At 37.6% G+C, this 25,914-nt stretch overlaps 1 protein-coding gene and 1 non-coding gene across 2 annotated transcripts in view; both read right to left on the bottom strand.

Moving 5' to 3' along the window:
- PLXDC2 (plexin domain containing 2) overlaps window positions 1-25,914 on the bottom strand; it is a 410,079-nt gene that overhangs the window by 186,687 nt on the left and 197,478 nt on the right. The window contains exon 3 of the mRNA XM_060192256.1: window positions 10,684-10,830. Coding sequence (XP_060048239.1) covers window positions 10,684-10,830 — 147 coding nt within the window. The remainder of the gene's footprint in view (window positions 1-10,683; window positions 10,831-25,914) is intronic.
- LOC132539177 (small Cajal body-specific RNA 18) lies at window positions 3,181-3,263 on the bottom strand. The gene has a single exon (XR_009550473.1). It is a non-coding gene; the product is annotated as a small Cajal body-specific RNA 18 (non-coding RNA).

Below are 25,914 nucleotides of genomic sequence, written 5' to 3'. Positions count from 1 at the left end.
ACTGGGCAATGACTTAGGGACCTTTGGTGCTTCAAGGAGTAAATTATTTTGCATAGTCATTTATGTGTTTTCCCCTGTCCTAACTCTCCTTTTCTAACAAGCTCCCAGAGTTGTAGAATCTGTCCCAAGGGGCCCCACTATGAAGACAAGCCTTCCTGTTATATAAATGGTCTTTGAAATTCTAAAACCATTGCTATAAGGAAACTTTGGCAAGCGTGAAATGAGTTAAAGGATAAATAGACTTGATTCTGGATAATATCATCTCCTTTCCCCTGGCAACACTTACAAGGCCTGAATTCTCCAGTGGAGGAACTGAAGCAAGGAGGTGCCTGCTAGTCAAGCACTTTAGAATAATGCTTAGCAAAATCTCTTTGCTGCCCCAGCACACCTGAGGGCAGAATTCTTCTTCTTACTCTCAAGATTGGCAAGACTCAAACTGGACAGAGATAATTATTCCTGAGGTTAATTCTTTGGAGGTTGAGGAGGATTTCCCTTGGATGTACTGATTACAATCTTTCCTGTTGTGTTTCTTATGAGTGCAAATGACTTTTTATGTTCAACATTAAAATGCTGTTATTAATAATGGGACAGACATCTATGATTATTAAGTCATTTAAAAATCTAATGTCAACTGTAGAAGGCCAGAGATACTCTCATTCCCATTTTACAGATAAGAAAAGTGAACAACAGAGTAAATAACTTGAATGTTCACTCACCCAGCTAGCAGCTGGAAAAGCAAGAACTCAAATCCAGTGTGTTTCTAAGTCCATATTTCTAAACTCTATGTCAAGCTGCCCCTTAACCAAGATGTGAAAATTTAGAATCAAATGCAAAGTTCATCAGAAGAGTGATCACATAATTAAAAACCTGGTTTTAGGTTGAAATAGAAATGTAGGTAAAGACATGGTAAACAAATTTAAGAGCACTGAAATCATCCCAAACATCTTATCAGATCACAGTGGAATTAAATTAACACTTAACAACAATAAAACATTAATAAAAAACCCCAAATATAGAAACTCAATAGTACACTATTTAACAACTACTGGGTCAAAGAGGAAATTAAGAAAGAAATTAAAATGTTTTGAGAAACCAATGAAAATGAAGACATAAGCTATAAAAATATTTGGGACATAGCTAAGGCAGTACTGATAGGAAGTTCATAGTCATTCAACCACACATTAGGAAACAAGAAAAAGCTCAAATAAACAACCTAACCGCACATCTTAAAGACTTAAAAGAAGAGGAACAAAGGAACCCTACAGCAACTAGAAGAACTTAAGTAACTAAAATTAGGGCAGAAATAACACTGAAAATAAGAGAGCCATGTGGTCTGGGAGGTGGCACAATGGATAAGGCAATGGACTCTCAAGCATGAGGTCTCAAGTTCAATCCCCAGCAGCACATGTACCAGAGTGATAGCTGGTTCTTTCTCTCTCTGTCTCTCCTCCTATCTCTATCATTAACTAATAAATAAATTAAATTTTATAAAAGAAGAGAGCCATACAAAAAGTGCAATGAAGCTAAATGGGTTCTTCAAAAGAATAAATAAAACTCTTAGACTCACAAAAAATAAAAGTAGACTCAAATAAATAGGATTGTAAATGAAAGAGGAAATATCACAACAGACACTACAGAAATCCAAAGCATCATATGAGGCTTCTATGAATAACTATATGCCACCAAGCTAGAGAACCTGGAAGAAATGGATGGGTTCCTAGATAAATTAATCAGAGGAACTAGAAAATATGAACAGGCCAATCACAGCCAAAGAAACTATAACAGTTATCAAAAATAAAAGAATAAAAGTCCTGGCCCAGATGGTTTTACAAATGAATTCTACAAAACCTTCAAAGAAGAAATAAAACCTCTACTTTTAAAAGTCTTCCAAAAGATTAAAGATATAGGAATACTCCCCACAGCAGTATATTAAAGAGATTGTCCATCCCGACCAGTCAACGTCCATGTTCAACGGGGAAGCAATTACAGATGCCAGACCTTCCACCTTCTGCACCCCATAATGACCCTGGGTCCATACTCCCAGTGGGTTAAAGAATAGGAAAGCTATCAGGGGAGGGGATAGGGTATGAAGTTCTGGTGGTGGAAATTGTGTGGATTTGTACCCCTTTTATCCTATGGTTTTGTCAGTGTTTCCTTTTTATAAATAAATTTTTTTAAAGATAATGCAAACAAGTGTAAAACATTATAAAAATGTTAACATGCTAATCTACCAGAGAATTTGGACTCTAAAATGTACTATTGTATGTTATTTAAGATTCCACATAAGAGCTCAAAATTGAGCCTAGAGGTCAGAAGCCAGCTTGACTTAGAGAAACTATGTGTCTTTACTATGCCTGAACCATGGTTTCAATGCCAGCACACCGAAGCATGACACAAGGGAAGTTTCCATCACGGAGTGGTACTCTGGTGTTGCACTCCACCTCCAAAACACCCATAACCATCCAGCCCCAGTCTCAAACAAACCAAACAAAACCGAAAAGTCATCAGGAGAGCCATGGAAACACATGAAGAATCCTCAGTATCAAGAAAAGGAAAAGAATGAAAAAAAATTAAGCCTATTTGATTTTAATGTATGCATTGTGTTTTCTTTTTAATTGCCACCGGTGCTATTCCTGGGGCTCGGTGCCTGCTTGATGAATCCACCTCTCCCAGTACCCTTTATTTATTCATTTTCTCTTTTTCTTCTATTTGATAAGACAGAGGGAAATTGAGAGGGAAGGAAGATATAGAGAGGGAGAGAGACAGACAGACATCTGAAGACCTGCTTTACCATTTGAAAATCTTCCCCACTGCAAAGATTTGAACCCAGGTCCTTGTGTATGGTAATGTGTGTTCAACCAGTTATGCCAACACCTAGCTCCAAAGTATTAATTATTAAAAAATGATGTTTCATCTCTATATTGTTAATGATTTCTGTGTTAGAATACTTGTTTAAAATATTTGCTTATTTATCAAAGAGAAAGATAGTCAAGGATCAAACTTGAAACCTTATATATGAAAGTCCTTTATTCTACTGCTGTGCTGCCTTCCCACAGTATAGAAAGCAATGTATTTGCTAAAGAGGTACGTGAAAGTTGTGTGAATCATTTAGTATTTTCAGGAAGAAAATATTTTTGCACTCATGTTACCTCTAATTAACTTTTTTTTTCTCTCTTTGCCCGGTCTCAGTCTGTTCTCAGAACACACTCCATCACCTGGTTCCCAGAACTCAGACTGTCCAGTGGTCTAGTCATCATTAAATGACTGTGGGCCTTTTTAGAAGCCTTTAAGTTATAAAAGATTAATGTGAAACTGCCTACACTGGTTTACAGAAGCTTTAAATGTTTGCTTAACTGAGCTGAACAGATATTTGTCTGGAATTGCTTTGCAGCCATCATTGGTAACAGATGTGTAAGATGACATCCTATGAGTATAATTTTAATTAATTAATTAGCTAATTAAATAATTTTGCCTCCAGGTTTATTGCTGGAGCTTAGTGCAGGTACTACAAATCCAATGCTCCTGGTGGCCATTTTTTTCCTTTTTTTCCCATTTCTTTTCTATTTTATTTGATAAGGCAGAGAGATTGAGAGGGGAGGTGTAGATAGGAGAGAAAGATAAACACTTGTAGACCTGCTTCACCACACATAAAGCATCTCTGCTGCAGGTGGGGAGTGGTTGCTGGAACCTGGATCCTTATGTGGGTCCTTCTGCATAGTACTATGTGTGATTAACCAAGTGTGCCACTGCCTGGTCCCCTACCTATAATTTTATAGAAGAGAATAGTGCCTATCCTCCACTAGAGACACAATATGAAGAAATGGCATTAAATTGAATGAAAACATGATGAACTGAATCGAAATGTTGATTACTGTGTGTCTGACAAGCTAGTCTATGTGGGGGGTGGGTCCTGCATTGTCACATGTGGCATCCAGATTCTGTACTGGAAGAAAAACTGGATGTTATGAGACATGGTGTATTTCCCTCTCTTCTTCTGTCTCTACCTGAAATCATTTGCCTGGAGAGGTGGAGCCTCATTAATTACCCCCCACATCCCAAAAAGGAAGGAAAGAAGGAAGGAAGGAAGGAAGGAAGGAAGGAAGGAAGGAAGGAAGGAAGGAAGGAAAATGAAAAGAAGAAAAGAAAAAAATATTGGGAATTTCATAAAGTTGACAGTCTCCAAAGTCTCTTCCAAGTCTAAACTTTGGATCCTCTATTCAGGAAGGGTATCAAAGACAGTGTGAAAATCAACCATACATCTTCATATAAACATACATGTGTGTGTTTATTGTATATTTTATATGTGTGTGGAAACACATACAACTGTATCACTAAAGGGAACTTAACTAGACAGCTTAGTGGGTAGGCTGGGGAATGCTGAATCTGTGCCATAGATGTGGCCAGCATGACATAGAATGGATCTCTCTTTGCATTTAACAGCTCTGAGGCAGGTGGACCAACTCATTTTCCTGGTTTGCAAAGGAATAAAACTTAGTTATTCTAATCACATGTCAATTTTATGGAATGGAACAAAGGTAAGATTTTATTTTATTTTAAACACTAAAATACTTTTTATATTTTTATATTTATTTATTTATTATTTTATACAGACAGAGAGAAACTGAGAGGAGAGTGGAACATAGAAAGGTAGAGAGACAACTTTAGCCCTGCTTTACAACTTGTGAAGCTTTTCCCTGTAGGTGGGGACCAGGAGCTTGAACCCAACCCAGGTCCATGAGCACTGTAATGTGTGCACTTAACCAGATGTGCTGTTGCCTGGCCCCGATAATACTTTTTAAATTTTTTTTTTCTTTTTTGGCTCCAGGGTTATTGCTGGGGCTCAGCTAGCACGTTATGATTGGGCCCTCCTCAATCGCTCGAACAGGCCATGGCCGGTGCGCCGCTATGTTCCATCGCTGGGGAGCCAGAGATGACCCGAACTGCCCCTGCGGCTACAGACAGACTATGACCCACATAGTCAACTACTGCCACCTCTCCAGATTCAAAGGAGGTCCCGAAACTTTACATCAGGCTCAACCTGACGCTGTTGACTGGCTACGGAAGAAGGGCAAACGCTAGAAGAAGTGCCTGCACTATGAATCCACTGCTCCTGGAAGCCATTTTTCCCCCTTTCGTTGCCCTTGTTGTTTTATCGTTGTTGTGGTTATTATTATTGTTGTTGTTATTACTGATGTCATTGTTGCTGGATAGGACAGAAAGAAATGGAGAGAGGAGGGGAAGACAGAGAGGGGGAGAGAAAGATAGACACCTGCAGACCTGCTTCACCGCTTGTGAAGTGACCCCCTGGCAGGTGGAAAGCCAGGGCTCGAATCAGGATCCTTAGTGCTGGTCCTTGCGCTTCATGCCATGTGTGCTTAACCCGCTGTGCTATGGCCTGACCCCCGAGAATACTTTCTTTAGGAGAGAGAATTCATATGAAAACTGACAATTGGCTTAAATACAATAATAACAGTAAAATGAGTTCATTAAAATAAACTTAAGTTAGAAAAAGACAGGCAGACACAACTTATCCCAGTCTATTATTAAACCAGAGGAAAATCCTGTGGACAAAGACAAGTAAAGCTAGGTTGATGAATTATGCATATCTTACCTGAAATGAAGTGACTCAACACTCTGACAGAATGCACTAAGTTTATTCAGCCAGTCAAAAGCAGAAATAAATAATAGCAGCTTATACTGAGACACTGTGAAAAGAATTCAGGCAGAAATGTGTGGTCTATATAATAGCCTGAGATAGCAAATTAAATTCTCTTCTGAGTTAATCGTTTAGAAAAACAAGTTATTATCAACAGACTTTTCTGATGCACAGAAAAAAAATGAAATTGTGCAGTAAGAGAAAACAACTGAAGGGGGCCAGGTGGTGGTGCATCCGGTTAAACACACATATTATCAATCATAAGGACTTTGGTTTGAGCCCCCTGCTTCTCACCTGCAGGGGGTTTGCTTTTTGAACAGTGAAAGTCTCCAGATGTCTCTCTCTCTCTCTCTCTGGCCCCCTCTCTCCACTCTCTCTTTCTTCTGTTTTATAAAATAAAAATTAGAAAGGAAAAAAATTAATGGCTGCCAGGAGCAGTAGATTCATAATGCTGGCGATGAGCCCCAGCAATAACTCTGATGGTATTAAAAGAAAGAAAGAAAAAGAAAACGACTGACTAAAGTCACAGTGAGAACCTAAATTTAGCTCTCCAGCATCGAAATTCTGCAACCAGAAGGCTTATGGAAATGTTATTTAAAAAGAAGCCTCCTTAAATTTGTTAAATGGCAGTTTCTGCATATATTCATTTACTCTGAGAATATATATACCAAGGGCAGTCTGATTCCTAAAACTTAAAAGTCACCACAGCAAAAATCTTATAAATATCATATACATATTTTCCATTTTGAAAGAGATCAAGAGAAGCACATCTGACTTAACTGTTGTTTCTTATGCCAACAACCTTCCTACCAACATATAGAGAAATCCTTTTTTCAAAGTCAGATTGTATCTAGAACACACACACACACACACACACACACACACACACACACACACACACACACACACGGGTTTTTTGTTGTTGTTGAGCTGGAGCCCTACACTATGTAGTTTTATAACTCTTGGTCCAGGCTTTTCATGTAGGTGGAGATGAGACAGAGAATAGGAGAGGAGAGAGATCACAGTACCAGAACTTCCCCTTCTGTTTAGTACTCCCTTGTGGTTCCTGGGTTTGAGCCTGGATTGTATGTGCAAGGCAAGGCAAGGCAAGGCAAGGCGCATACCCTACCTGGTGAGCTCTCTCTTCAGTAGGAATCAACTTATTTGGGGTTTTCATTTTAAATTGTAAGGAATTAGGCAGCTCAAATAATAATGCCTTAAAATTAGGTTTTTATTTGTTTTTTCAGAGTCATTCCATATCTATTTCATTTGTATCCTTGAAATTGGACTGAAGAGTTTGTCAAGACTACTATCTTTTCCTTCCTTTCAGCTAGTTTATAAAGTTGAGTCACAGAGAGGCCAAAATACAAGAAAATGAGTTGGAGTCAAGGTCTTAGGACTTGTGCAGCCTCAGGCTCTTCCCACCAGGACTTCCCAAAAGTTGTAAATCAGAGTTTCTGAAAACAAAATAACAGTAATTTGACTGATTGTTGAATCAAGCATGTGCCCAGAAATAAAGTAAACTACACGGGATGTGAAAGTCTTAGAAGAAAATCACAAAATTGTGAAATCTGAAGATCTATACAGAGGGAAAGAAACACATCAGGCCTGGTACCTTGCTCTGTTGCCAGAGATTTCTAGGGCTGCTGCTGGAAAACTGCCTTGGAACAAAGGACAGTCTCCCAGGCAAGACTGGAAGGTGGGGAGGACCTTCAATATTATTTGAAATATAATTTTAAGCAAAATGAACATTGTTGTATTGCCAGTTTCCTATTTTTACAAATGATACCTGATTTGATACCTCTCATCACAGCTTCCAGGTGCTGCTCCCTTGTGGGACCTTCTCTCATCTCTAGTCTCACAGGCAGGGCAGGGGCAAGGGCAGGGGCAGGGGCAGTTCATGGAAATACAATTTGAAAAATCTCAGAATAAAGTTTAAAAATCACATTTAACAAAGAAAGAATGTGTGTGTGTGTAATTAAGTTTATATAATTAATTTAAATGGAGTCCGTTAGTGTGCTTAGATCTGTTTGTCTGTGTGTGCTTTCTCTTGGTTAAAGAATAGTGGGCAAGGACCAATATCTAATTCTAAGAAATGTTTGATTACTATTTAATTTCTCATGGAACGCCAGTGAAATAACTCACTTGGGCTTTACCATGTGCATAAGCCTGGTTTGAGCCAGACTCCCACCACATTGTAAGAAGCTTTAGCCCTGTGATCTCTTCCACACCCGTGCACTCCCAACCTCTGAAATAAATAAATAAATAAACATGGAGAACAAAGAAAGCCAGGCATTACAAAAGACAAAGTAGTAAAGTAAAGGAGTTTAACCAATTATCTATATATATATATATATATATATATTTAAAAATCAATGTATATAGCAAAAAGTAATTCATAAGCAAAAGCTCACATTCTTACAATTGTGTAGGTCACATTTTGACACTGAAACATCACTGACAAACTAAAAGCCAGGGGGAGAATGGAGCACTTACAACTTATTTTTTCTGGAAAATGCCAGAGAATTTAGGTCATAACCAAACACATCCTATTCCAATGGGGAAAAAGACAGACACAGCATATCTTACCATTTGGAAAAACACTGGGGAGAGGTGGGTTGTTAAAGGGTCTGAGAAGAAATCAGTTAACTTATGAGCTACTATCTGCTTAGAGATAACACCCATTGTGGTCAACACCCAAACTGGGTCACTTTATGGAATATCCATGTAAATACAGAAAATATTCAAAAAGTACATATTTATACTTTTAGGGATTCTTACATGTCAAATGCAATAAATTCATGATAAGACTTTTTTGTAACCTATCTCATTTTCTCTTCTCTTGGACATCTGTTCTAAATCTGACAGCAAATAATTTATGAATCTTTCATCTTCCCTGGTGCTACATGAATATGGAGCTGGAAAGGCCTGGTGGAAAGTTAGCCAAGGAGGGTCACTACTCTGTTTCTCAGCTTCAGCAGACATGTGCTCTACACTGGAAACTTATGAATCATGGGACATTATAATTCATTTCCATTTTAACAAATAGAAATTGATCTCTTAACATATGAATGTCTATATACACACAAAGTTTTTAGCCAAAAATTTTAATTTATTTATTTTTAATTAATTAATTATTTATTGGATAGAGACAGAGAGAAATCAAAGGGGAAGGGGGAGGCAAAGAGGGAGAGATCAACACCTACAGCACTGCTTCACTACTTGCAAAGCTTTTCCCCTGCAGGTGTGGACCTGCAGAGGCTTAAATCCAGGCATCTGTGTGAGGTAGTGTGTGTGCTCAACCATGTGCGTAACCAGCTGGCCCCAACAGTTTAAATTTTACACTTATCAAATAATACCTCTTTAAATTACTTTCAGTCATTGACTATGTTGCTACCGATATGCCAATAGTATTTCATGGGTTATGTTATCTTAAGTCATATTAAACTAAGACATGGTTTTGCAGATGGTAAGAACATCATTATTATTTTAAAAACCAAAGCTAACTTTTTAAATGTTACATCAGATATTTATTATAAAATTTCAGGGACAGTGATGCAACAATATTTTTGAATGTGTACTTCATTGTGTAATAGACATGTGAGTTTCACTATTTCACTAGCTGTAGAAATTTAGACAAACTAATTGGTTTATCCCATATTAAACTTATTCATCTACAATGCCTGGGTGGGTATAACATTTAGAAAATAGGGAGCACCCAGTTAAGCTCACATAGTAAGAAGCTCAAGGACACATGCAAGGATCCAGGTTCAAGTTCCCGCTTCCCATCTGCAGGGGGAGAAGCTTCGCAAGTAGCGAAGCAGGTCTGCAGGTGTCTGTCTTTCTCTCCTCCTATCTCCCCCTTGTCTCTCAATTTTTCTCTGTCCTATACAATAAAATGGAAAAAATGGCCACAGTACAGGCACTGAGCCCTATTAATAACCCTGGAGGCAAAAAAAGAAAGAAAATAGGATGCCTAGAAAGCTAATATGTCAATCTGACACAAAATACAAGCTGAGGGGCCAGGCAGTGGTGCATCAGGTTCAGAGTTCACATTATAGTGTGCAAAGATCCAAGTTCAAGCCTGGTCCCCACCTACAGGGGGGAAGCTTCATAAGTGGTGAAGCAGGCTGCAGGTGTCTCTATCTCTCTCCCTCATTCCCTTCCCTAAGTTCTTGATTTCTGGCTGTCTCTATCCAATAAATAAAGCTAAAAAAATAAAAGTATCAGCAGATACATTGGCAGCCAAAGAAATGTCTCCACTGGTAGAGCATTTGACTAGCATGCAGGAGGGTCCAGTTAGGTCTCCAGCACTGCATGTACCTGAGTGATGCTCTGGCTTCTTTCTCACCCTCCGTTCCCCTGCTTTGTGTGAAACTCTCTCATATGTAATGAGTAAAAGAAAACTTTCATTCTTAAGTGTCAGAAATCAGTGGGCATGGAGAGTGTCATGTCAACAATACAGATGCCAAAGCTGTGTCTCATAATAGTTAAGCAATTTCCTTGCTGAACCACAATGGTAAATGTAAAGTATGGGCGTATTTGTTTGGAGCCTTCAAAATTTAGTTATTTTTCTTTATTTTAAAACGTATTCCTTAGATATACAAATTGATCTACATGTCATCTGGATTATAAATACTTCTAGTTATATCTCTTTGAAACTAAGTATAATAAATCCATGCACGAAATGGAAAATGCCAAAGTGATCTTGTCTTTAAATGTTCTCTATACTCACAAATAATAAGAAATTGAAAGTTATCTAAGATCACTCTCAACTTTGAATTAAATATGGAACAGAGCATATTTACTATACAAAATTCATGGTTGATTTATAAAAATAATTAATGTTGGCTTATCAAGATAGTCTTTATAGTTTCCTATAATTTCTTACCTGTGATTATTAATATAAGTTGCAAATACAGAACTAAATATATTTGAGAAGTGATCATAACAAATGGTGACATACCAATTAAATTACACACACCCCCCAAAAAAGAGAAAGAAACTCAAAATATTGAAGCACTTACTGCAGCTTGCCGATGAGTATTGGACAATATACCATGAATCTTCACTTTGTCCTTTTCCATTTGGTCTATATTCACCCACAAATCACGACTGGCAGAATCCGATGGACCATATATACGGGATAAGTAGTAGTTGTGATCAGTGTCCTCCTGCAAAAGTAGGAGAGAAGGCATATCAAGAACATGGATGGGGCTTGAGAATAACAAGAAGTCAGTCAGAAAATGTCTCTTGCATGTGGAATCTAAAAAAAAAGCCAGGCTGATAGACACAGACTAGGAAATTAACCAGGGGTAAGGAGTGAGAAATGAGGAGATATTCGTCAATGAGAACGAAGTTTCAGCTGTAAGAATAGTGAGCTCAGTGATACTAGTAACAATAAGTTAATAATGTACTGTATATTGAAAATCACAAAGAGAACAGATTTCTAATGTTTTCACCACAAAAGAAAATGATTCTTTTGTGAGGTAATTGAGGTGCTGGAAAATGCAGTACTTTTTTGTATGAATGCAATGCTTTTTTCAAATGAACATGTTGGACTCTTTAAACTTGCACAATGTAAAGTGTCTATTATATCTCCATAAGTCTGGAATGAAAAAAACACCTAAATGACAATATAGCCAAATGATATTCTTTACTGAATTATAGACAAGAAAGTCCCCTAAATCAGATAAAGAGAGTCACTGCTCTTAAAATATTTATATCAAGAGAGAAAAGAGGAATTGGAGTATTACACCAAAGTAAAAGACTCTGGGGTGGGTGGGTGGGTGGGGAGAATACAGATCCATGAAAAATGATGAATGAAATAGTGGGGTTGTATTGTTAAATGGGAATCTGGGGAATGTTATGCATGTAAAAAAAAAAAAAAAGAAGTAGAAACGCAAAGCAGAAATTGACTGAGTTTGGAGTATGGCACCAAAGTAAGAAAGCAGAAGTACACTAGAGTTTGCAGTGAGTACCTCCCTAATACTTCCTCTCCACTTTTCCAAGCTTTGGATCCATGATTGCTCAACAATTTGTTTGGCTTTGTATGTTAACTCTCTTTTCAGTCACCAGGTTCCAGGTGTCATCAGGATGCCGGCCAGACTTCCCTGGATTGAAGACCCCACCAATGTGTCCTGGAGCTCAGCTTCCCCAGAGACCCACCCTACTAGGGAAAGAGAGAGGCAGACTGGGAGTATGGACCGACCAGTCAACGCCCATGTTCAGCGGGGAAGCAATTACAGAAGCCAGACCTTCTACCTTCTGCAACCCACAATGACCCTGGGTCCATGCTCCCAGAGGGATAGAGAGTGGGAAAGCTATCGGGGGAGGGGGTGGGATATGGAGATTGGGTGATGGGAATTGTGTGGAGTTGTACCCCTCTTACCCTATGGTTTTGTTAATTAATCCTTTCTTAAATAAATAAAAATAATAAAAAAAAAGAGAGAAAAGATCTACTGAAATCAGAATGTTATGATTCTTCAAAGTGATCAGGTGAATTAAATTATCTGTATGAAGGCACACTAGGATTAAAATATATAATTAATGAGCCTCTTTAGAATAAATAAACCTCAAATCTAAATTATGTTAAATCAAAACAAAACTTAGAGGTAAACATATATATTCTGGGTATAATAGTCTTTCTACTACAGTAGACAAGTGCAGCATATACAATAGCTTTGCCACCCTCTCAAAATCTGTCCCCTTTGGAATTATTTTCTGAAAACCAAACTTTTAACTTTTATTGAGTGACAACACATGCAAAGGTTATTTCAGCCTGCCTTCAATTAATGGCCCTGGAAATAGAGATAATACATTTTTTCTCCATAATCTGAGGTTATTAAATTCTATTTTATGTGGATCATCATTATTGATAATATCATGGTGCCTGTCACAAAACCTTTATTTTGTATGCTATTCACTCAATAAAGTGATTTAAATGTTCTACAAGACAATTTTACAGAACACCATAAAAAAATCAAATGATTCTTGACTAATTTCTGTTGCAATTAATGTTTTTACCATTATGTGTAATTGTGTTTATCAATTTGAGAAGTAGCTAGATAAAATATATTTTTAAAACACTCAGGAAAATGTAAGAATAATGCTTAATGAAGATAAGTTCTACAATCTGAATAATAAAGTTTGAGTTGTGAATACCATCTAATGCATTTATTTAAAAGAAGTTAATTAGATAAAAATAGTTATTCTGGAAATCACATAAAAATAAGAATGTCATGCATTTTCTGACAAGTTATCAGGCCAGATACAGGTAAAAATGGTACAAAGAAGTATGGTAAATAGATTTTGCCTCATAAATGAAGAGCATGACCTTGTACAGAAAGAGGTTCTCAAGAACAGTGATTAACTATCTATAGTAACCTTTAAATTAAGAATATCCTATTAAACTCTAGGTGCTGCATGCAAATTATATGTACAGAGGCCAGGTGGTAGAACACCTGTTTAAGTACACACAGTACAGTGCACAAGGACCCGGGTTCAAGTCCTTGCTCCCCACCTGTAGGGTGAACGCTTCACAAGTGGTGAAGCAGAGGTGCAGCTTTCTCTGTTTCTCTCTGTGTCTCTCTTTCCCTCCTCTCAGTTTCTCTCTGTCTCTATCTAATAACAAATAAAAACAAATTATATGTATAAAAATGAAAGGTAAGAAAGAAGGTGGAGAAAGACAAAAAAAAAAGCACAAATAAGATTCCACAAAATCTGATAGCAATATAAACAATAAAATATCTAGGAATAAACCCAATAATAGAAGTGAAAGACTTAGAAAAAAAGAAGTGGAACACTTGTATACTGAAAATTATGAGTCATTATTCAAGGAAAAAGAAAAAGACCAAAAAAAGTGGAAAGATACTCCAAGTTCCTGGGTTAGAAGAATTAACATCATCAAAGTGAATATTCTATCCAGAACCATATACAAATTTAATTCTATCCCCATCAAAGTCACACCCATTTTTTAGGAGACTAGCATAAAAGCTACAAATGTTTATCTGGAATCAGAAAATACATAGAATCCCCCCCCCACAAAAAAAATCCCAAGAAAGAACAGAACTAGAAGCATCAAACTCCCAGATCTCAAACTGTATTACAGGGCCATTGTAATCAAAACTGCCTGGTACTAGAACAAAAATAGACACACTAACCAGTGGAATAGAATTGAGAGGCCAGAAATAAACTCCCACAGCTATGAACATCTAATCTTCAACACAGGTGCCCAGACTATTGGGGAAAGGGCAGTCTCTTCAACAAATGGTGTTGGGAAAATTGGGTTGGAACCTACAGAAGAATGAAACTGAACCACTACATTTCACCACACACAAAAGTAAATCCTGAGTGGATCAAGGACTTGGATGTTAGACCAGAAACTACCAAATTCTTAGAGGAAAATATTGGCAGAACTCTTTTCCATATAAATTTTAAAGGCATCTCCAGTGATACAAATCCAATTACAAAGTAGACTAAAACAAAAATAAATCAATGTGTCTACATCAAATTAAAAAGCTACTGCACAGCAAAAGAAACTGCCACCTAAAGAGACTCTTCACAGACTGGGAAGAGATCTTTATATGTCATACATCAGATAAGAGGCTAATGACCAAAATATATAAAAACCTTACTAAATTCAGCAACAACAACAACAAAATGATCTCATCCAAAAATCAAGAGAAGATATGAACAGAATATTCTCCATAAAAGAGATTTAAAAAGTCAACAAGCATATGAATAAAATATTCCAAGTCATTGATTGTCAGATGAATGCAAATAAAGACAATATTTTATCCCTGTGAGAATGACACACATAAAAATAGGTAGCAACAACAAGTGCTGGAGAGGTTGTGGGAGCCAAGGAACCCTCCTGCACTGCTGGTGGGAATGTCAATAGATCCAATCTCTGTGGGAAGCAGTCTGAGAACTCGCAGAAGGCTAGAAGTAGACCTACCCTATGACCCTGCAATTCCTCTCCTGGGGATATATCATATGGAACCAAACACACCCATCCAAAAAGAATTGTGTATACCTATTTCACAACAGCACAACTTGTAATAGCCCAAACATGGAAGCAAACCAGGTGTCCAACAACAGATGAGTGGCCGAGTAAGTTGTGGCATACATACACAATGGAATGCTACTCAGTTATTAAAAATGGTGAATTCACCTTCTTCACCCCATCTTGGATGGAGCTTGAAGGAATCACATTAAGTGAGATAAACCAGAAAGAGAAGGAAGAATATGGATGATCCCATTCATAGAAGTTGAAACATAGAAGGGCAAACACAAAGCAGAACTTGAACTGGATTTGGTATTATGCACCAAAGTAAAGGACTCTGGGGTGAGGGGAGTGATCAGGTTCTGGGACATGATGACAGAGGAGGACCTGGGAGTGTGTGTGTGGGGGGTGTCAGAGTGTTATGTGGAAAACTGGAAAATGTTATACACACGTACCAACTACTGTATTTTACTGTTGACTACAAACCACTAATCTCCCAATAAGGGGGGGGGAAGACTCCATGAAAACAAGGAGAACTTCCATATCTTGAAGATGTTCTAACTCTCCCAGAACATGAGGGCACTAACTGCAGGAGTCCTAGGAGAGTAACAAACTCTATGACTGCCTTTGCAATGTATATTTAATTCCTCCTAGGTGTCTAGGACTCTACCACCAGAAGTTTCAGAGGTAAACACCCTCCTTGACATTGAGCATAATCCCTTCTGCTCAAGTCATTGAACTGGCCACACTGGTGGTGGGCTTCATTAGCATATAACCTCAGACAACCAATCAGTGAGAAATATAGGAGTACAGGTAAAAAGAAAATAATTTCTTTTGATTAATTCCTGAAATATGACACTTGGAAACACTGCCACCAATTTACTACCATGGAGGCAAGTTATATCTGAAGATAAAGAGCAATACAGATGAAACAGGACGATACTCACCACAAAGAGAAAGATAGCTACCAAGGAATATATATCTATTTGACCCACTTCTTAACTTGTTCCCTTAAGGTGAAACGTTAAAACACTTTCATTGTTCAGATAATCTTGTGTGTTGGGATATTGTTAACCAAGACAATCCTAACTGACAAACAAGTTTTCTGAAAATATGACTAGAAGAGATTTAAGAAACATTTAATAAAGGCTGTGAGGTGCCACACTCAGTTAAGCGCACATAGTACTGAGCACAAGGATTTGTGCAAGGACTCCAGTTTGAGTCCCTCACTCCCCACAGTGGGTCTCTATCATCCCCCCCACCAGTCAATTTCTATCCATCCTATCTGATAAAATGGGGGGAAAATGGCCGCCAGAAGTCATTCATAGTACCAGCATGGAGTCCCAGCAATAACTATAGAGGCAAAAAAAAATAAATTAAAATTTAAAAAGAAGCATTTAATAAAGCAGATTTATGTGCAGATTCATAAAACTAGCAGGTGAATATCTATTCTTTTTTTTTTTTTTTTGTTCACCAAGGCACCACACCTATGGAGTCAATTTTTCAGCTAGAGAGAGAAAATGACAGATATAAAGAGGTATGGAGACATCCTCCTCAGTGTCTTGGGAGCTAGATTTTAACCTGGTTTGTGAGCATGGCTAGGCAAGAGCCACCCCAGGAGAGCTACCTGCCTGGCCCTTCCTAACACTTCTGATAATTCAGCTTTTCACACAGTAGCAATGGAAGCTCTCACCTGCCAGAAATCAAGCCCAATGACAAGTAGTGATTCATTACTTTTTTCAAGGAATGATATTAAAGCGTTTTTGAAAAACTATTACTATATTTGCATAATGGTTTTAATGTCTTTATCTCATTATTATTATATAGTTCAGCAACATTAAGCCAGAGCTAGATAATTTAGGTTAATTATATACTTTATTACACTTCCAACTTCTCACCAAGTAAATAATTTCTTTAAAATTTCTCTCTCCCCTTCTCTCTCCATTTGTCTCTGTCCTATCCAACAACGACAACATCAATAACAACAATAATAACTACAACAAGAAAACAACAAGGGCAACAAAAGGGAATAAATAAATTTAAAATCACAAATTTTCAGTACATATGCAATCAACATATCTAAAATGACTTTGGCATTTCTTCACTTAACTCCTAATGTCTGTAATTAATTAAGAGATAGTCCCAAGGTCAACAAAGAATGGTAGTATCATTATACTTAAATAATTAACTATACTTATACACAGGATTTTGTGTAATATGGTTTTGTGAAAATAAAACTCCAATTTTGCTTAAACATGAGCTGCTCCAAGCAATAGAGCAGCTCTGACAATATTAAGTAACTAAAAACTAGAGTGTAGGGTTTGAGCAGAAGCCTGCCAAGTTGTCATGACAACTTTTATTCAAAAAAGAAGACAATTTATTGTTTAGCTAGGAATTTAGAGGAGCAGCTTGTTCAATCATAGGGCAAGGTGTTGCTGTTATTCAGGAAAATAACATAAAATAGACATTTCAAAAAATGTGACATCTTAGCTCCAGTAAATTATTCAAATAACATCTGATCTTTTATAGGAGTAATGGTACTTAAGGAGTTGTCAAAGCCACTTCAAAAACAAAGATCTTCCTCTTCTGCCTGAAAGAAAATTACTCCTAATAGTACAGAAAATAAAACAAAACACTACTGTGAAATGCCTAGCTGCCAATTCATTTAAGAAACTAAGTAATACAGGAAGACAATGACACAGTAGGTAGCTATAAACAAAGGGCACACACCAAAAAAAAAAAAAAAAAAGGAAGAAAAGTCATCAAAACTGTATCCCAACCTTTTCAACAGTTAAGTTCACACAATTCCTAACTTAAATGCAATATTCTCTTCTATCATCGTGTTTAATTTTAAAAAAGGGATTTTTAGGGAGTCGGGTGGTAGTGCAGCGGGTTAAGCGCATGTGGCGCAAAGCACATGGACCGGTTTAAGGATCCTGGTTCGAGCCCCCGGCTCCCCACATGAAGAGGAGTCCCTTCACAAGCGGTGAAGCAGGTCTGCAGGTGTCTTTCTCTCCTCCTCTCTGTCTTCCCCTCCTCTCTCCATTTTTCTCTGTCCTATCCAACAAGGGCGACAAGAATAACTACAACAATAAAACAACAAGGGCAACAAAAGGGAATAAATATTTTTTTTAGAAAGGATTTGTATTTATTTATTATGAGATAGAGTTACCCATGAGAGAGAGACTAAAGTGTCTCTTAGGTGTATATGTTGCTAGTGATGAAGCAGTAGCCTCTGGAATAGTCTTTTATTTACTTTACTTTTATCACCAGGTCTTCCTGCCAGCAGGATTCCATTGCTTCCACTGACTTTTATTTGTCATGCAGATAGAAGCAAAAGGCAGAGAGACACAGAGGAGGAAGAGAGATAGCACAACACTATTTCACCATTTGTGAATTTCCCCATCTGCCTGGAGTTCTCATTGCTCACAGAAGGCTTGAACTCTATGCATGGTGAAGTTTGTACTCAATTAGATTAGCCTAACACTGGGGGAAGATTCAGTGCTGTGTTTTCTATTCTCTTTCCCATTCTAACGGAAAAAGTTGGCAAAGAGCAGTGAAGCCCCAAAGACAACCAAAAAAATAAGTACATAAAAATTTAGGCATTAGCTCGTGGTCTTTGAAACCAAGCCATCAATATACAGAGAGAGACACAGACACAAGACCTTAATAATATAGATAATTTTGAAAGTACTTAAAGAAAATTTGCTATAAATCAGTTACTCATACTCAACACAGAACTTCAAGGTCAGTAACTTAATTTTCTCTGTGAAATAGCTGATATATAAATTTCCATTAATCCTTTTCTTTAAAATGCCAGCTTCAGTAACCTAGTTGATGTAGAGTACAACCTTTTCCACTACTAACTGTAAATGAAATTGCCATTAACAAATGTATAAAAAAATGTCTACCTCTACTAAGTTATGAATGAGGTCATTTAAGAGTTTGAATCTTTGGGGCTGGGTGTCAGTTTGCCTGGTAGAGTGCACACAATTACCATATGCAAGAGTCTGGGTGCAACCCCCAGTCCTCACAGGTGGGGAGTGGGCTTCATAATCTGTAGAAGCAGTGCTACAGATTTCCCCACCTCAATTTCTTGCTATCTCTACTTAAAATAAAGATGTCCTGAGAGAAGTGGAGTCATTTTTCAGGCACTGGGCCCTAGTGATAACCCTGGTGGTAATAAATAAATGAAAATAAGTAAGTAAATAAATAATATAAATGAATTTGCATCTTCACAATGAGATACCATGTTCCAAGAACATTAGTTAACACCATCAAATCAACTTATTTCTTTCTACATTCACTTAATAAGAAAGTCTGTGTCATGTGTAAAGCTGAAAAATGTTTCAGACATTTAGATAAAATGTATACAAAGTAATGTTGAATAGTTATTGGAGGAAAAGCCAGTCTTCTCTAGGATACTTCATGGGTTTGATATAGCAATTCTTCACAAAGGTATATTTAAATAGCACCCAAGAATGCAATGTTGGTTTCACTGGGGGAAGGGGTGTACTTTATTTTTAGGCCAGCATGGAGTGAAACAGCTCATCTAGTTGGGTGCTGCTTCGCCAAGGTCAAATTTAGCCCCCACCACATGGGGGGGGGGAAGCCCTAGTGCAGTGGCGCCTTTCCCTCTCTCCCTGTCTCTGTCTCTATCTGGAATATATTCTTCCCAGAGAAATGTAGCTCTGATGACAACCAAAAGAAAGTTTTACTTTCTTTCAAAGATGAGATCATGTTGGTATGTCTAATTCTGCTTCTAAAAACCCCTTCTGTTTCATTTGGTTTAATTCCCTCCTGATTAACACTGTATTCTATTTACATAACCACTGTTAACTAAGCACCTGATGCCTGCATGGCATTGGTTTGATCCCACTTAAAGCTGCGGTCTGTTTACATAAACCACTGTTAACTAAGCACCACCCTCCCTCCAGGGCATTGGTGGTTCAGTGGTAGAATCTCGCCTGCTCTGCCCCCTCTCCTTGTCACACCCTGATTTGCACCAGTCTCTTTTTGATCCACCCTCTCTACGTCACATCCTGTTTACACCCTACTTGGCAAGTATATATAAGGACAGGATTGTGAGTTTTAGTTTAGTTTAGTTTAGCTTAGCTTGGCTTAGATTGTACTGCGTTCCTCATGAATGAAGAGATACTGCATACAGCTTAGCCATGAGTCCCTGGTCGTCTGTCTCCCATCAGTGAAGCTCAGTCCAACAAGATCATCTCTGTTATTATGGTAGCATGAGGAAAACAGAATGGTCAAGAAAGCACAACACTCTTGTTTGTGATTTTTCAAATTAGTTTTAAAAATGAAGGTTCTGGCTGGAAAAAGGACCATAAAGCTAGATCAGGGAAGAGTATCTCCCAAACATGGGAAAGGTGTATAAATGTTGTTGACTATAAACCCCATTGATTTGATCTAATCTGGGACCCATATTCATCTTAGGAGCCTATGTGACCTCTGCATCCCTGTAGATCTGAGCTTACATTCTGTGGTCATGAATAGGAACATTCCAAGCTGCCCCAATTTCAGGACCCATCTTCCTTAGATGGAAGATAGAGTATGTTGTCCATCCTCCCTTTGTAGGATGGAACATTCTTTACCCTGGTTGATCCATGTTGAGGGCAAGGTCCTATTGAGGCCCACAAAGGAGTCTATTGTGTTGTTGATGATAGAGATGACCAGTAACAATGGGGAGTGGGATTTATTCGATGTCTAGGCCCATCAAGTCTGTTTGGGAATCTCAGGGTTCCTTGACTAGGGCTCCAGCTGATGGAGTGGCCTGATAATGACTAAAGAGTCATTATTAAAGTATGCCAGTCTCTTGTGTCCACCTGCATATCAGATGTCAGGCTCAAACAAAACAAAACAAAACAAAACAAAACAAAACAAAACAAAACAAAACACAGTAGTATAGTCTTGGGCCCTTTGGAATATACCTAAAATAGGCCTACTAACTATCTACAAAATGGAGACCCCCCAAATCTTCATCTGTATTAATCCAGCCTTTAGGTTCATGATTAGTCAACAATTTGTTTGGCTTTCTATGTTTACTCTTCTTTCAGCCACCAGGTTCCAGATTCTACTGTGATACCAACTGGACTTCCCTGGGCAGATGCCCTACCAATGTGTCCTGGAGCCCCACTTCCCCAAAGCTCCATCCCACTAGGGAAAGAGAAAGACAGGCTGGGAGTATGGATCGACTTGTCAACGCCCATATTCAGTGGTGAAGCAATTACAGAAGCCAGACCTTCCACCTTCTGCATCCCATAATGACCCTGGGTCCATACTCCCATGGGGATAAAGAATAGGAAGCTATCAGGGGTGAGGATGAGGTACGGAGTTCGGTTGGTGGGACTTGTATAGAGTTGTACTCTTCTTATCCTATGTTATCAGTGTTTCCTTTTTATAAATAAAAATTATTTTAAAAATGAAGGTTCTATACTTAAACAATTTTTATCTCCAGCTGTTTGCCATTTGGTCACAATTCAAATTTCTATGGTAACTCTTACACCTCTCAGTGTAGTATTTTAACTGACAGGTTTTAGTATTCATTCTATTAGTTCAATCTTCTCCATATTATATCTTTAATGAATGAAAGAATGAATTTTTATCTTCAGTATAACTTTTGTTTTTTAATTTTTCAGTATTATGAAACAGGAGTTAGAATAAAATCTGTTCAATTACAATACCAGAACTTAGTGTACTTAAGATAAATATGTACCTCTAAGATGAAAACTAGAAAGTGCCAGTAGATATTGTTTTGTTTTATTGTCTTAAATATTTAGGACAACAACAACAAAACTTCACAGTTTATATTTTCATACTGCCAACAATTTTTAGAGGATGAAATCTCAAATGTCAGAGATCACGTATAGCCCATGAAAATAAGCAGTTTCAAAAGGTAATACTCTGTAATTTCTGATATTGAAGAAAAAAATTCACAAATAAGTCTAATTTGGGAGAGGAGGGAAGAAACCCTTTCTACTACTTTACATTACCATTTATGTTATCAGGAGGATTTGGCAAGCCATCTAGGTCTCTAGAGTTTCTATCTCATTTTCCAGACTCATTAACAAAGTGGTAGACCCAAGTAGAGAAACACAGAAGCCTTGAGGTTTCCCTAGGCACTGCTCACACTCTGCATATAACATATTCACTTCTGAACTCTTCTTTGGTCAAAAAGTGAGAGGGCCTAGGCTAGATTCTAGGGGTGGAAATACATATTCTAGATCTTCATCAAAGGAAATCTAGCATTATCTGGCCATTTTTAGTTCACCATACTACCCCAACTGTCTAAGTAGCTGAACTGCTTTCTCCTCCCCCCCCCCTTTTTTCCTTATCACTGGAGTACTTTGACCACTAAGGATATACTCTACATTTCCATTTTGTCAAGAGACCATTTTGACAAAACCCCTAAGAAGATTCAATTAAAAATAAAATCTGTAAGGTACTTTTATCTGACAGAGAGGTTCTTTGAACAATATAAATCTTCCTACTGCTTTCTAAGTAAGAATTTAAAAGCCCCTTTCAATTGATAAATTCCTTCTTGGTTACATATTAGAAAAAGGAAACTCTTGTTGCCAATTCACTTCACTGCATGTAACTGAAGAAGTGATTAAATTAGGAAAAAAATAATGGGCACAGGTTGTAGAATGCTCCTGAGTCATTAAAAACTAAACAAAAATAAGCTTGGTGTGGTAGATAATTTTCTTTTAAAGTAATCAGTGGTTGACTCAAGCAAGGATTTTTATAATATAACTTTGCTGACTTTGCAGAAAGATTCCCTCTTGACTCTATAAAGCTGGCATTTATATCTTGCAATACAATCACAAGATAGCTAAAGAGATTTTACTTCAGTGCTGTGTGAGTAACATGTTTGCCTTTTTCTGCTTCAGTCTTACAAAAATACACAGGGGGATATCAGCTTATTATTTTGTCATTTTCCTTAAGAACTAGTTATAGGAAGACTCCAAGAAAATATATGCAGGTCAAATATTCAAGAAGATAAAGTCTAATGGAGGAAGATGTTGCAATGCAGCCTATTTATTTTCAGCTTTTTCATTTAGATGTCACTCACTGGGGCTAACACGTATTTACGATGCACTGATTGTTTGTGGGAGGCCTTACCCTAGATGCTGTGAAGGGCAAGAGATGTTTTATGATCCAGTCTTTGCTCTTTAGCAATCTGCAGCAGAGTAAGATAATGCAGGTGCTTGAATCTCTCTAATCCAAAATAGTATAAGGAACTGTTGTCCTAATGATACGTCAGCTCTCAAAGCCTTTTCCCCAAAAGGAAAAAAAAACACATTTAACGTAGATTTAGAGATTTTAAAAATTAGGGTTAAACACGGTATTTCATCTGGGCCTTGAAAAATTATTTGGAATTTGAGTGTGGCATTCTGGTCAGAGGGACTTGACAGAGGGATGTGCAGGCAAAGGAGGGGTAATACAAATACTAAGTATAAAAGGAATCTACAGGGAGTTGGGCAGTAGCACAGAGAGTTAAGCTCAGTTGGCGCAAAGTGCAAGGACGACAAAGACCAGCATAAGGATCCCAGTTTGAGCTCCCAGGTCCCTACCCGCAGTGGAGTCGCTTCACAAGTGGTGAAGCAAGTCTGCAGGTGTCTTTCTCTTCCCCTCTGTCCTTCCCTCCTCTCTCAATTTCTCTCCGTTCTATCCAACAACAACGTATAACTACAACAATAAAACAACAAGGGCAACAAAAGGGAATAAATAAATATTCTGTAAAAAAGAAATCCACAGACGACTAAGGAGAAGCAAGTACAGTTAGATATGAAGCCTTTAGACTGCACAATCCTTTCAACACAGCCTGAACTTGATTCTGTGTGAACTAAGTCTTGGAAAAAAATGGGTTAGTTTCTAAGAGACAACACATATAGGGTGAACTTGAGAAAGAGCAATGAGAATCAGATGTAAGTTTGGAAGCAACTGCAATATACAATAATAAAATCACAGGAGCTCTGAGAAGGTTACTAAAAGCTCAAACAAAAGGGGAAAGAGATCACTGTGAGGAAGAGGAGAATCCACATTACATGCACTCAAAAATGCCCTGGAAGCACTTAAGGCAGAGTAACTGATGCCAGATTATATTTTAAAGATAAATGACATATCAAGCAAAACTACACGTCATGTTAAGTGCTAGCAAACAAATATTGGGTAGTAAATATTTTGATTTCCAAGTATAGTGCATATCAAGGACAAGAAAAGCAAAGTCACTGTAGTTATCAGATATAACTGAGATGGCCTCCCATATTCAAAACCTTGGAAAGAGACAAGTGAAAAAGGCACATGAACAAACAGAACATCAGTATTTTCTTACAGTTAGTAAAAATCATAGAGTTCAATCTGGGTCTTTTCAGTAAGTGGTTTTGATTTGGCTTGTAAGAAATCAGTGCAATACACAGGGCATAGTTTCCCAAATTCAGTCCATCCATACTCTCCCAATACAAAGTGGATTTTATATAACTCATGATGGCCTAGGGGTTTTTGCTGCAGCAATTATGTTAACAATAGTCTTCAAAACACATAGAGAGATAACAAGCATAATTTTTAAAGCCAAGGAAATGAAGCAAACATATTGTCTCAAAAACTGTAGTTGAAAATTTCCTCCAGCACATTTTATTTTGCAGTAAAATTATTCCTAGTATAATGTCTTCAATAAAGAAGTTTTGAAAAATGGTTACCAAAAATAACTGGCTGTTTGTATATTAATTAAGACATTTATAAAATACAGAATATCTGTCCTAGCTCCACAGTGCAGAAATCATAAGATGGCAGTTCCCAAGAGTAAAATGTAAATAATAATAATAAATTCATGAGCTTATAAAAGTTACATTTAGTTATTTACCAAACATTCGTTGTGATATGATCTGCTTTTTCTAAAGCTTTATTTTTCTGAAATGATCAAAATTGTAGGTAATATACATTTTAAGTATCATTATTTTTCAAATGAAAACTTCAAGTGTCTTTATATTCCTTTTATTTCATTTTTTATGGTGTTAACTCTAGAGACTATTGCTATAGTGATTTTTTTTTCTTTTTGGAACATTGTTAATGACTTGAAGATATTAGCAATAAATTTGTTGGACTAGAGTCTAGAGAACTTCTCATACACTGACAAAGTATATTTTATTATGAAGACTATAGAAATGTCGTAAAGCTTCTTTATATCTTCTAATGAAAACTCCCTCTCCTATTGAAAATTGTTAATCAACAAAGCAGAACTTAGACTCAGTTTGGTGTATCGCACCAAAGTAAAGGACTCTGGGGCGAGTGGAGTGTTCAGGTCCAAGAGGACCTAGATGGGGGGTTAGAGTGTTATGTGGAAAACTGAGAAATGTTACATATGTACCAACTACTGTATTTTACTGTCAGCTATAAATCATTAATCCCAATTAAAAAAGAAAAAAAGAAAGGAAATTATGTTAATCAATTATGTTAATCAATCTAGTCTATGGGTATTTAAATGTGGGTCACATTTTTTTTTTGAACAAGCCTCTAAAGAACTCCTGGTGTCACTGTAGGTCCTGATAAGGGATTGTGGGCTATTCTGGGACCCAGGATTGCCACAGTGAACTCCTACAAGCAGGGGCTTGGGAGTGAGAGATTTCACCCTATGACCTTACTGATCCAAATCATCTCCTGTAACTTTAATCTCTAAATCATGGCATTTTGGTAATTACACCTTGTATGAGCTTTCAGCAGGGATGGGGGTACAATTCAGTCCAGAGTCCCAGGAATGATGAGTCCATAGGGCTGTTGCAAGGTGCTGGCTGGGTAGTGAAGGGCCAGCAAACATTAGCAGGAGGTATGGGTCCGGACTCCAAATCTACCAATATAAATGAACCCAGTAACTTCACATACCTATAAAGACAGTGCTTTCTAGAAGGAAACATTTATATCTTTAATATGTAGAAACTACTTCTGAGGAGGTTCCCGGAAGATGGCGGACTGAGAAGCTGCTAGTGGCTTGAGTTCTGACCACATTGACTGGAAACAGTAGGATTTTCTGCCTTTAGTAGGCCAGTCAATAAGGGTCCTAGCGGTGACACCAAGGAGGTGACTATAACTTAATTTGAGTTAAAAAATAGAGTAGAAAGAAAAGGGAAAAAAAATTTATTCTTTTAAATTATTATTCCCAAAGCACACCTCCTCCCCCTTTCTCCCACCCAAAACCAGTCCCTGGGGACCAGCTCCTAGCAGGTTCCCCTTCTGAGCTTCT

This window comes from Erinaceus europaeus, chromosome 6, assembly GCF_950295315.1.
Source record: "Erinaceus europaeus chromosome 6, mEriEur2.1, whole genome shotgun sequence".
Taxonomy (NCBI): Eukaryota; Metazoa; Chordata; class Mammalia; order Eulipotyphla; family Erinaceidae; genus Erinaceus; species Erinaceus europaeus.
The sequence above is the reverse complement of the archived record's forward strand: the minus strand, read 5'-3'. Positions and strand labels throughout refer to the sequence as shown.